Below are 12870 nucleotides of genomic sequence, written 5' to 3' on the forward strand. Positions count from 1 at the left end.
TTAAAATTTAACTATATAAATAAATATTTCTTCATCTCAGATTAAACCAATTTTTTAGGATTAGGGTTTAAGTTTTAAGTTGTAGGGTTTAGGGTTTAAAATTTATGGTGTGAGTTTTAGGGTTTAAGATTTTGAGGGTTTAAGGTAAGGTGTTGGATTTGAGTGTGGTAAAATGAGATATTGTTTATTGTGAGTTAAAAGATATTTATTTATTAGTTATAAATTTTAATTAAATCTAAGTCATTTATTTTTTTAAATATAATGACTATAAATTAATGTAAAACTTATTAGTTTTATATAATCTAAGCGGACTATTCCCCATTATATATATATATATATATATATATCAGTATTTCTAGATCAGCCAGTAAGACGTAACCTAATTTGCATGCCAAATAGGCAAATACGAGCAATAGAGCTATATATTAAAATCTAATTTTTTTCAATTAAATATTTATTTATTTTTTATAAAATCTACCTCAAAATTTTATACGTGCCTATCCAGTCCAACTGTCCAAGCACATCTGACTTTTGGCAAACAATGAGTAAATGATGTTTGTTGACTCTTTTGGATTTGCATACCCCCATTTACCTCATCACTAATTGGGAGAATTAGTGTTAAACACATCCTTCCCGGGGGATGATCCTCTCTTTCTTCTCTATATATAGACAAACCCAAATCCTTGCCTTTTGAAGCTAAATCACAAAAACATTTCAGAGTTTCAAAACCCAGAATCAAATCATCATCTTCATCACCATCAAACAAAAAACACAGTGACAAAAAACAAAGTGAAGAAATGGGCAGACCACCTTGCTGTGACAAACTGGGTGTGAAAAAGGGTCCATGGACACCGGAAGAAGATATCATACTGGTCTCTTACATCCAAGAACACGGTCCTGGAAACTGGAGATCGATTCCCACTAACACAGGTAATCAATTCGGCGTTAGTTGTGTTCATTAAAGAGTGCAATAAATATAAAGGCACCTACGTTAATATCTGTTTGATTTTTTGTTTACAGGCTTGCTTAGGTGCAGCAAGAGTTGCAGGCTTCGATGGACTAATTATCTCAGGCCGGGCATCAAGCGTGGAAGCTTCACAGAGCAAGAAGAGAAGACGATTATCCATCTCCAAGCTCTTCTGGGAAACAGGTATGAATGTAAACCCAGTGATTTAACTCGATGAAAATGTTGTTGTTGTTGAAAGTGTGGGTTTTTCGTTTTCGGATTTGCAGGTGGGCTGCCATAGCTTCTTATCTTCCTCAAAGGACAGATAATGATATAAAGAACTATTGGAACATCCACTTGAAGAAGAAGCTTAAAGGTGGTCAAAATCAGGATGGGGTTTTTTCGTTTCAATCGGTCTCCAAGGGACAGTGGGAGAGGAGGCTTCAGACGGATATCCGATTGGCTAAACAGGCGCTGTCCGAGGCGTTGTCGGTCGATAAACCGACTCGTTCAACTGATTTGAAGCCGTCGAACGAGTTGTATGCGTCGAGCGTCGAGAATATATCTCGATTGCTCGAGAACTGGATGAAAACCACGCCGAAACCAGTCACCGCCTGTTGCGACGGTGGTGATAATGGAACGAACTCGGCTGACACGGTGACTCAGGGTTCGTTCATCAACGGCTCCTCCGGGACCAGCTCTAGTGGTGACGAAGGAGCGTTCAGTGGCGAAACGACACCGTTTAGTCAGGGGTTCGACTCGATTTCCGGCTTCAACAAATCGTGCAGTTCATCGGATAACGTTTCGCATGAATCTGTATCGGTGGAGAAGCAGAATGCAAATTTGATGACGCCTGAAAACGTAGTCGTTTTCCAAGATGAAAGCAAGCCAAATTTGGGGGATCTGATAGAGAAATGGCTCTTAGAAGATGGGCTGTTTTGAAAGAAAAAAAATTAGAATTCTGGTTTTAATTAGGGTTCTTTATTTTATCTTTTAAGGTATATATTCCACACATTACGGATATATAATTGGGTAAAGAACGCTAATGGTTCCCAATTATAGGTATTGTTTTATTAAGTCCTTGGATCATTACAAGTTACAAAATGGTCCTTTGATTATGGAGTATTGCTTTTTTGAGTTCTTCAACTATTAAATGTTACAAAATGGTCACTAACTATTCATTATGTTCCAAATTTGTCCTTTTCTGTTAAAAACAAACAATTATTTAAGTTGAATGTTAACATGATAGTTGAGATATAATAGTCGTTTGAGATTTTGGGATATAATAGTCGTTTGAGATTTTAGGATAGATTTTTATTATATCTCAGTCAACAAGTTAACGTTTAACTCATAATATCGTTCATTTTTAATGGAAAATGATGAGTTTGTCCTAACATAAAATCTTGCGTCCGTCCCTACTTATACTAATAAATGATTCAGTTATAAACAACATCTATTTTTCTTATTTATTTCTCATAATTATGTTTTGTTTTGTATATCTATATTTTATTTTTCTTTGTTTAATAAGTCTTTCACTTATATTAATTATCTTGTACATGTCTTTTGTTTTGTTTCGCTAGAATTTCAATTTTACTCTTGCATGCTTGTTTATTTTTTTCTTTTAAAATAGTTTTTTTTATTTATTGGGTTGATAATTAGTTAATTACTCGGTTCTTTTTTAGCATATATACTTGCCTATTTAAAGTATAAAATATAAAATTCTAATCTTAAAGTCATAAATTTTAAATATAAATTTAAACTTTAAAGTCTAAAATCTTAAATACCAACTTACACGCATGACATTAAAACGGATTAACTTGTATAAAATAAAAGTTTACGCACTTCTTCGCGAGATTGTGTGTGCGCGCACTAGTGACAGATCCAAAAATTTAAGAATTTGGGTCTAAAATTTTAATTTTCTTTTCTTAAAAATAATGGGTATGTAAAAATTGTATTTTTTTTCTTTTTTCCTTGACACATTAAGCTAAATTTAACCATTTTTTCAAAATAATGGGATGCACTTGACCTTTATGGGAGCTTAGTGCATCCGCCACTAGCGCACACGCGTGTGTACACTCGTATGTGCGTGCGTTCGTGTGTAAATAAAAGGTTGAAATTAATTCATTTTTTCAATGAATATTTCATTATTTCTTATTATCAATATCATCAATATATTTTTACTTATCCAACGACTCTAAATTTGTGTAAAATCACAAGGTTGTACATTGTGTGTGTATATGTGTGTGTATATATATATTTATGAGTTAAGATCTACTTACACCTAATATAAAACTTTTAGTTTTCTACTTACACCTAATATAAAATTTTTAGTTTTACATATTTTTAAGATCGTTGGATTTATATATAGGGCTAGGATCCAGTTAAATAGTGCAAAACTCGTTAGTTTTGCACAAATTTAATATCATTAGATGGGTGAAAATAGATTAAGATTAACTACTTATTTTTATTAGTAAGTATCTTCTAAATTCTTTCCGTTAATCTCGTACATATATTTTCGCTCATTTTCTTATTTTTTTTCTACGAATTTGGTTCCTAGCAAAACCAAGGCCTCCATAGCAAGCTTTTTCTTTTGAGAAAACTTATATAAAATCATACTGTGCAATTATCTTTATTGACACTAATTTCGAGTACCACTGAGTATATTTCATAATTGGAGGTCTCTCACGGAAGCTGTTCTCAATCTGGCGTTGGGGGCAGCTTACTATCCTACCTCCCCCTATCTCGTTACATATGGGAATAAGAGTCAGTTAATTTTTTTATCGATATTTTTAATAAAATAAAACATTAAAATTATATAATAGTCAAATTAAATCATTCATCCATCTCAACTTTTTACTTAACTAAAAATAAAACTCATACACAAAATTCTAAATCTTTTAACATAAATTATTAATATATTAAAATTTATATAAACTTATGGTATTTCAAATTAGATTATAAAAATATAGGTCAACAAAACAAATAAAAAATACACAAGACTTCAGGTAGACAGAACTACCTGAAGTAGTCAATTGTATCAGATGATATTACAACGACAGACGATTAAGGAGACAATTGAAGATATTGAGATCAAACACGATCTTTGTCCCGCCATGAAACTAAATTCCCAGAGTATAAAAACCTATTTTGGTGTAAAAAGTACATGAGTTTAATTTTTAACCCAAAATTTAAAAATAAAAAAATAAATAATAAATTTATTTTATTTTATATATTTTTTGAATGAAAGAGAAAGGCTAGAGTAAGACATCAACTTCTAAATCAAAATAAGACAGACCATGAACATCTTTATAAATAATACGATAAAGATCAAGTGGAATCAAATTGTAAATAACTAGAAAATCATCATATAATTTAGTCTGAGTAAAGGGAAATAGTAAATATTATATATTTTGACTATGTATCATTTTATAGTTAAAACTTTTACTCGTATTATATATATATATATATATTACGATTCACTTACATAATGTAAAATTTTTAAGTAGGAATTAAATCGAGTTTCGAATATGAATCTAATAACATGTGTAATGAGTAATGAGTTTGATCCAATGTAATAGATGGGATTACCTTTTTCGAATAATGAAATGGAAGGCCCAGTGGCCTCTCTTTGAATCGACGAACTTGATGCCTAGCAAAAACAAGCCCCAATGGCAAGCTCTTTAATACGTAGATAAAATCATATTGTGTAATTATCTTTAGGGTAAACTACATATTTAGTTATTAAACTATTAATTTTAGCCCGTTTTAGTATCTAAATTTTCATGTTTTTAAAATCATACCGAATGTTAAGTTTTTATTTCATTTTAATACCCCGTTGTTAAAAACTTAATATGTTTAGTACCTAAATTATCAGTTTTAATACCTAAATTTTTAATTTTTTTAAAAAAATTAAAGTTAAATTTTAAATGAGGATACTAAAACTTTTAATGGTGAGGTATTAAAATGAAACAAAAACTAAACCTTAGGTATGATTTAAAAAAAAACTAAAAATTAAAATACTAAAATTGATAATTTAAATACTCAACGTATAATTTACCCTTATCTTTATTGACACTAATTTTAGGTCCAAACTAGACACATTAACAATTTGATAAATTAAATAAAAATATTTTTATTTTTCTTATTTCTTTCGGATTGCTTTGCTTTAAGTACCTTTTAGTAAATCCGAACTTTATTTATTTAATTTATCAATATTTTAAATAAAATAAAATATTTAGATTAAATTATAGTAAAATTAAATCAATTAAAATATTACAAAACTTTGTTCAAATTCAGTCTGAAAACATGTATGAAATTCTAAATCTTTTAATATATATTATTAATATATTAAAATTTATATAAACATATAACATTTTCTGCTATACTATAAAAACGTAGATCCACAAAACAAACCAAGTGAACCAGGTGACACTCAATTCAAAATTGCGAAGTCAGGTGTGATCAAAATTGGTAAAATTGCAATTAAATCCCTTGAAAGTTTGCGAAATTATAAATTAACACAAAAAATTACACATCAACACTCTCAAGAAATATAATTCACTATTAACCCCTTATTTTCTTTCGACTTTACCGCAATTAACACTTATCAAATAAAATATAACCAATACTGGGAGAACTATCACACCACCTGAGGATTTTAAATTCTCATATAGTTAAGATATTTTCTTAGTATTTTTCCTGACGGTATAAGTTTATATCCCTAAATTTCTAAAAGTTGTTACCTCTGACATAAAATCACATGATCATCCCTTAATCGAACACTACAATCCGAATTGATTTTAGTTTTGTCAAATGCTTTTTTGGTCACCATAGAATGCACAAGACAATAAGCATGTGATTGTTGAAAAAGAAAATGGGGGTTGGGGTGAGGCCCAAATGAGCATGAACCAATCCAAGTGCCAACTTGTCTTGTTGTACTACATATGAGACATTTAGGATATTTGTGATGGGCTATGTAAAATTGGCCCCATTTTCTTTTTATTTGATAGGACCATATACCCACCCCACCAATCGTATGTACCTTTTTCTTCATTTTTCTTTTCCCACTTCCATTGGGGGCACAACCTGCCTTTTAAGAGCGTTTGGTTCACGGAATGTAAGATTATCAGTAAGAATGTAAGATTACCAGAGAATAGGATTACTGAGAATGTTGTATTTTGTATTTGGTTAGTTTAGCAGGAATGTAAGATTACCGTGTTTGGTTAAAGGAATAAAAGATTATTGGAATGTATATTTGACCAAATTGTCCTTATTATATATTTGTTTTTTTAACAAGTTGGAAAATATTTATATATTTTCTTTAAAAAATTTAAATGTATTATATAATTTTTTTTTATAAAATTGAAAATATAAAAAGGTTTAATGAAAGGGTACAATTTTATTTTAACCCCTGAACTTCATATAAAATTTTAATTATAGACTTTTTTGTAAATCTAAAATAGTTTAAGGATAAATTTGTAATTTAACATTCATAGAATTTTTATTATTCAATGACAGAAGAATGATATTTTTGAAAAAAAAAAATTAAGGGCATTTTAGTCCAAAATGCCGGTAATCCAACAGTACCTAAGGAAAGGAAGGTAATGACATTCCATGTAATATACCCAAAAAAATCCACTACTGGTAATATTACATTATCGGGAATGAGATTCCCAACTAACCAAACGGGAGAATGTGAATTCTATTCCCATGAGAATCTCACATTTCCTCATCCAAACGCCCCCTTAGACTTAACTATTGCGCTATGATCTCTCACGTTTGTTTGAAAGCAAATACTAATAATTATATTTTATCGTATGGAGTTTATTTCTCGGTTTTAATTGAATTAATTGCTCGAATCAAGTTAATTTAGTTAAACCGTCGGCTATCAAAATTAATTCCTCGAATCAAGTTAATTTAGTTAAACCGTCGGCTATCAAAATTAATTCGATTGGAGAACAATTAATTTTTCGTATAGCAATATTATAGTGTACAAACACCCCCTAATATCCAACTCACTTGACCTGTAAATCCACCTGAATTTATTTACAAATATAAAATTAGAAAAAGATAATTATTATTATTAATTAATAGTTGATCTAGTAGGATAAGAGTTAATTCTCTTAAACAATATTCATAGTTTGAATTATGACGTTATAAATGAAATAAATTGGACTATAAATGATGTCTTCATATTAATTCTCTACGATACCAAATTTAGATTAATCTCTAATCAATTAAATATTGATGATTATATAAAAGTAAAATATTTTTTTTATAAGAAAGTGTTAAAAACTAAAAATGCAATGCACTTATAACAGTAAAGTACACTTAATAATAATTTATTAGAAATAACATAAATGATCTCTAACTATAGGGTACTGTTTTGTTGAGTTTCTCGACTATTAAAATTTATAAAATAGTCCCTCGGCTATAGGGAATTGATTTATTGAGTCCCTTGATTATTAAAAGTTACAAAATGATCATTGACTACTCATTATGTTCCAAACTCGTTAACATGCTAACTGGGATATGATAGTCGTTTGAGATTACGAGATCATATTTTATCATATCTCAGTTAACAGGTTAACATACAGCTCAGACTCTCGCTAATTTTTTAATGGAAAATGATCAATTAGGAACATAATGAATAGTCAAATGACCATTTTGTAACTTTTAATAGTCAAAAGACTAAACAAAGCAACTCTCTATAATCGAAGGACCATTTTGTAACTTGTAATAGTCGAAAGACTTAATAAAACAATATCTTTTACTCAATGAACCATTTGCCCTAGAAATAATTATAATTAGAGTATATAATTCTTGAAATTATTTAAAATACTATATTATTTATTTATAAATATAAATTTTTTCTAATGTTTAGTATCCATTTCAATCAAATCCAACTCAAATTAAAATCCAATCAAGCTCAAACTTACTTTGCCAACTATATGCACCAACCAATAATAGAAGATAATATAATTGATGGGAAAGTACATAATTTGATTCTTTACTACCTCAGTTTCTTTAAAAAGTTTAAATATATACAGATAATAATTAACAGAATTTTAATATTAATTATAAAAATAATTTTTGGTTGATAATATTTGATATTAGTTAAATTTGTATGTATAAATTGTGATTAAACTTTTTATATACATAATAAATATTTTTTTTAAATTAATGTAGAATTTTATATTAAATAATCGAATTTCTAAACTTTTAAAGAATGAAAAAAAATTATCAGTAACATATATAAAAAGTAATTAAAATATATAATATATTTTAAAATTTACAAAAAAAAAAACGACTATGACTATTCCTAATCGTTCTCCATCCATAAGTATTTTAAATAAAGTTATCATGTTAGATATTTAACATTACTTCATTTTTAAGATGTAAAAAACAAACTCAAACAATCACAATAGTTAAAAGAAATAATGTTCTATACAGAGATTCTGAGTTTGAATAATTACATCTGTATGATATATGTACGTTATGAATAACTAAGAAATATTATAAAAGCATAATGTCAAAAACAACCCCCAACGTTTATCAAAATGATCTTTTAATCCATATTCTTTTTTTAGCATTTTGATCTCAACGTTTCATTTTAGAGCAAAAATATTCCATCTATAGATAAAAAAATCATTAGTTAACACACAATCAATGTTCCAAAAATAGAGTTTTTTTTTTAATTTAAAATGAAATGTTAAGAGCTAAAATGTTAAAAAAAGGCCAAAGTAATTATTCTGTCAAATATTATGTACCTTTTTGCCTCAAAATAAAATGTTAAGGACTAAAATACTCCAAAAAAAAATAGTATGAGACAAAATGAATTAATTTTAATATTATACGTATTTTAAACAGATAATATCTTACAATCAATCAGAGTATTCGAAATTAAGGAACAAAAATTATGATTGAATTTGATGGGACATGAGAAGAGAGTGGTTGATCGATGCATGGTGGGCTGGCTGGCTGGCAATTGTGTTAATTATTAGAATCTTAGGTACTTAGACAGAAGTTGTTGCCACAGGTTCAATGGGCCACATGGAGCTGCTTTTCAAGGCATCATGTGTGACCCACTATTGTCTTAATCCCATTCCTTTGACTAATAATTCATCACTAACTTTGATCATTACCTCCCAACCGTTTTTGTATTAATCTACACTTTGACGATGAAAAAAATTATTCCATAAACGAAATTATATTGATGTCAACTATTTTATTTAAGGTTTAAATTTCAAAGTTTAGGGACGATTGTTATCTCTATATGTTTTGGATTCGAATATCATCGATTGTAAGGTAATTGAATTTTCAGTGTCAGATTGTTGAGAGTTTTCAGAACATATATTACTGCTTGTAATCACCTTATACTAATAAAAAAAATTAAAGGTTAGGGTTCAAATTTAAGATTTGCAAGGATGAAAAAACATTTTAAAATGAGTTTGTATCGAGGGATAAAATTAGAATCAAATATCGAGAGAGAGATAATAATTTATTATGCATTTAACTTTGAAAATAAAGAGGGACAAAAGCTTTACTTGACCAATATTTGACTAAACGACATCGGTGGTAAATGAGTTGTTATTATTTTTTGAGGTCCATTATTTGAGCACCATGAGTATTAGGGATACGATCTATCAATGTCAAATGGTTGAGAGTTATCTGTAAATAAATATTATCTTGTACTTATCATAGATCAATTAAAAAAACTAACAAGAACTTGAAATATTATTCTTCCAAAATATTTTATGACATAATCCCTTTGGTCCAACAAATGGCTCTATCCTACTAAGAAGGCGTCTTCCTAGTGAGTTTAGAGCTTATAATATAAGAAAATATGATGGAATAAAGATGAATAGTTCGATTAATCGATCGAATATACTTGCTCATAATTAAATAAAATATTTAATTCAAATTCTCAATGCATTCTAATTATAACATTTAAATTTAAACGTATAGTACAATTTAATATCCAAAATAAAAGTTTAAAATATCTTCAAATCTAAATCCAAATCCAAATACACAATTATTATATATATTAAGTGTTGAAAATTAATTCCATATTATCTTCAAAGGCAGTTGAAATATCATATCTAAAAGAGAATTCAAGGTCACTTCCAATGTTGTGCAAAGGACAAGATTTTGCTCCACTCACTCCCATTTTGCTTTTGTCTAATTCTTTCTTTGAATAATACTCTTACACGTTGCATTCCCAAGCTTGCAAGTTTACTTTTAATTGTTCCTCCAATAAAATCCCATCTATATGACACATCATTTGTTATAGGACAAACTGCGTATTTAGTACCTAAGCTATTAGTTTTGACCCGTTTTAATACTTAAACTTTTATTTATTTTTTTAAAAGCGTACCTAATGTTTAGTTTTCATTTCATTTTAGTACCGGTGTTAAAAACTTAACGCGTTGAGTACATGAGCTATCATTTTTAGTCCGTTTTAGTACCTAAACTTTCAAAAAAAATTCAAAATCTAACGTTAAATTTTGAATGAGGTACTACAATGAAACACAAACTAAAGTTTTTAACAACGGGTACTAAAATGAAACAAAAACTAAACTTCAGGTATGGTTTTTAAAAAATGAAAGTTTAAGTACTAAAATAAATCAAAGTTGATAGTTTAGATACTAAATACGCAATTTACCCTTCATTATATTAATGATTAATTCGATTTTTCAAACTACAATTTTATATACCAAACCTATTATACACAAATTTAAAATTAAATTCATGTAACTTTATTTTATTTATAATATAAAATTTGATTCACTAGAATAACATCAGGTTTAAGTAGCGGATTGAACATAACTGATAAATAAAAGAGTAAACTACGCATTTAGTACCTAGACAATCAGTTTTGGTCCGTTCTAGTACCTAAACTTTTAATTTTTTAAAAATTAAAAAAAAAAATCAAATTTTAACGTTAAATTTTAAATGGGGTATTAAACTGAAATAGAAACTATAGTTTAGGTACTAAATGCGTAGTTTACCCTAATAAATAAAAGAGACCATGAAAGTAATGGCGTGACAAGGAGTGATGACAATGCCATTGAACCTTATAAATATGCACATGCTAGGGTTAGGGTTAGTCATCAAACCTCATAAATCCAGCTACTTCTTTTCACGTTTCTTTATTGTGTACCTCAACGAGGAGAGCTTGCATTCTCTTGGAGCTTTCTTCTAGCGTTGGATGAGAAAAGAAAACCCCATTTCCAAGACGAATTACTTTTCTTTTCTTTTTTGCTCAGAGGAGAGGATGAAGAAATGTCAAGTGGTGCTGAAAAGTGGGAGAAGAAGAAGTTGTAGCACTTCATCGACAATGATTACGAATGTGCGATACGGGGAGTGCCAGAAGAATCAAGCGGAGAACATCGGAGGGTACGCCTTCGACGGTTGCCGGGAATTCATGGCGAGCGACTCGGAAGGGACGAACGGGGCTTTGACGTGCGCCGCTTGCGGTTGCCACCGGAACTACCATAGAAGAGAAGTGGAAACCGAGGTGGCATGTGAGTATACCTAATTCTTCGTATGGTCAATAGAAGAAACAACAACAAAATAGAGTAAAAAAAGGCATTTTATAAATATGAATTGATTAGCTGATTATTGTTGTTTGAAAGGTTGTTTTGGATTGTGCTCTTGAAACCTGGTTGATTGAAGGCGTAAGTTATTAATTTATCGTTCATCCGTTTTATCGAATAATAATACAATTTATTTAATAGCACCGTGTTTATCTCGACCGCAGACATAGAAAATATTATAGATATATCAACGATAAACAAAATCGGAACCGAAAATATAACTATATAATGCACATGGTCCCAACTTTAAAATACCATGAGACACTCATGGTGATCATGTACATATATCTTGCTCATGAAGCATGAGCTGTCTTGGCAATCTATTGTAAGTTATGTTTTGGATTCAAGGTGATGACACCCTTTGTTCTTTTAATTCTTTTTTGCAACTTGGAATTTATTATCAATACAAAAGGAGGGAATTTCTAAATAACTTAAATTATATTGTATATATTAGTGAAGAAATTAATTTGATAAAAAAAATAGATATGATTAAGATTTTAGGATTTAATATGCTTTATTATATTCTCTTATATTTATTTTCGATATAATTTAAATTTCTATGTTCTTGCTTTACGATCTTAAAATAAACACATTATTCTCATTTATTTTAGAAGACCTACACATTTGATATAAAATTATTTGTCAATAAAATGATGTATTTTTGGGTAAATTACGTGTTTAGTACTTAAACTATCAAATTTAGTCCGTTTTAGTAAACTTTCTATTTTTAAAATCATACCTAAAGTTTAGTTTTTATTTTTATTTTAGTACCCGTTCAAAATTTAAAAGTTTAAATTCTAAAACAGACTAAAACTGATAATTTAGATACTAAATACGTAGTTCATCCATTTTTCATCTTTCGACAATGGAACAGGTTATTCTAATATAGTGTCTCTGTCCTTGCCTTTTATTTCATATAATAATAATATATTTGGTAAAGGATAACTTATCCTTGGGAATAATTTAGAATTTGGAATATATATTTTATGTTTCAAAAGGCCCACATGTATCCAATCATGTTCTCTCAAATTGTTGTCTTTATATATTTTATTTTTCCTTTACTGGTTTCTTTATGGTCACTAAAGCCTTTAAACTTAATAGTGGCCTCCATTTTGTGGGGTAAGTGGGACTTTAGAAGGAAAAAAAGAAAGCAAATAATACAAGGATAAATCCAAAAGTTTCAAATAGACTTTAATTATTTTATTATTATTGAAAAAAAGTCAAGTTTTATTAGTAAACCATGCTCATCTTTGTATTTCCTTATTTTTCTTAAATATTGTTTTCTATAAATATTTATCACATATTTAAAATAAATATCATCCGAAA

At 28.7% G+C, this 12870-nt stretch overlaps 1 protein-coding gene across 1 annotated transcript; it reads left to right on the forward strand.

The window, feature by feature from the left end:
- The first annotated feature begins 781 nt into the window (after positions 1-781).
- Positions 782-1903, forward strand: LOC120181348 (myb-related protein 306-like). Its single transcript, XM_039186508.1, has 3 exons — positions 782-930; positions 1021-1150; positions 1234-1903. The coding sequence occupies exons 1-3, from the start codon at positions 798-800 to the stop codon at positions 1886-1888; spliced, it is 918 nt and encodes a 305-aa protein (XP_039042439.1). The 5' UTR covers positions 782-797; the 3' UTR covers positions 1889-1903.
- The last annotated feature ends 10967 nt before the right edge of the window (positions 1904-12870 follow it).

This window comes from Hibiscus syriacus, unplaced genomic scaffold, assembly GCF_006381635.1.
Source record: "Hibiscus syriacus cultivar Baekdansim isolate YM2019G1 unplaced genomic scaffold, ASM638163v2 tig00112523_pilon, whole genome shotgun sequence".
Lineage (NCBI taxonomy): Eukaryota > Viridiplantae > Streptophyta > Magnoliopsida > Malvales > Malvaceae > Hibiscus > Hibiscus syriacus.

What these genes read in the sequence shown, in the direction of transcription:
- LOC120181348 (XM_039186508.1), top strand. Translation starts at nt 798, where the DNA reads ATGGGCAGACCACCTTGCTGTGACAAACTGGGTGTGAAAAAGGGTCCA. An exon ending in ATCGATTCCCACTAACACAG is followed by an intron (nt 931 to 1,020) that starts GTAATCAATTCG and finishes TTTTGTTTACAG; the next exon opens with GCTTGCTTAGGTGCAGCAAG. An exon ending in CAAGCTCTTCTGGGAAACAG is followed by an intron (nt 1,151 to 1,233) that starts GTATGAATGTAA and finishes TCGGATTTGCAG; the next exon opens with GTGGGCTGCCATAGCTTCTT.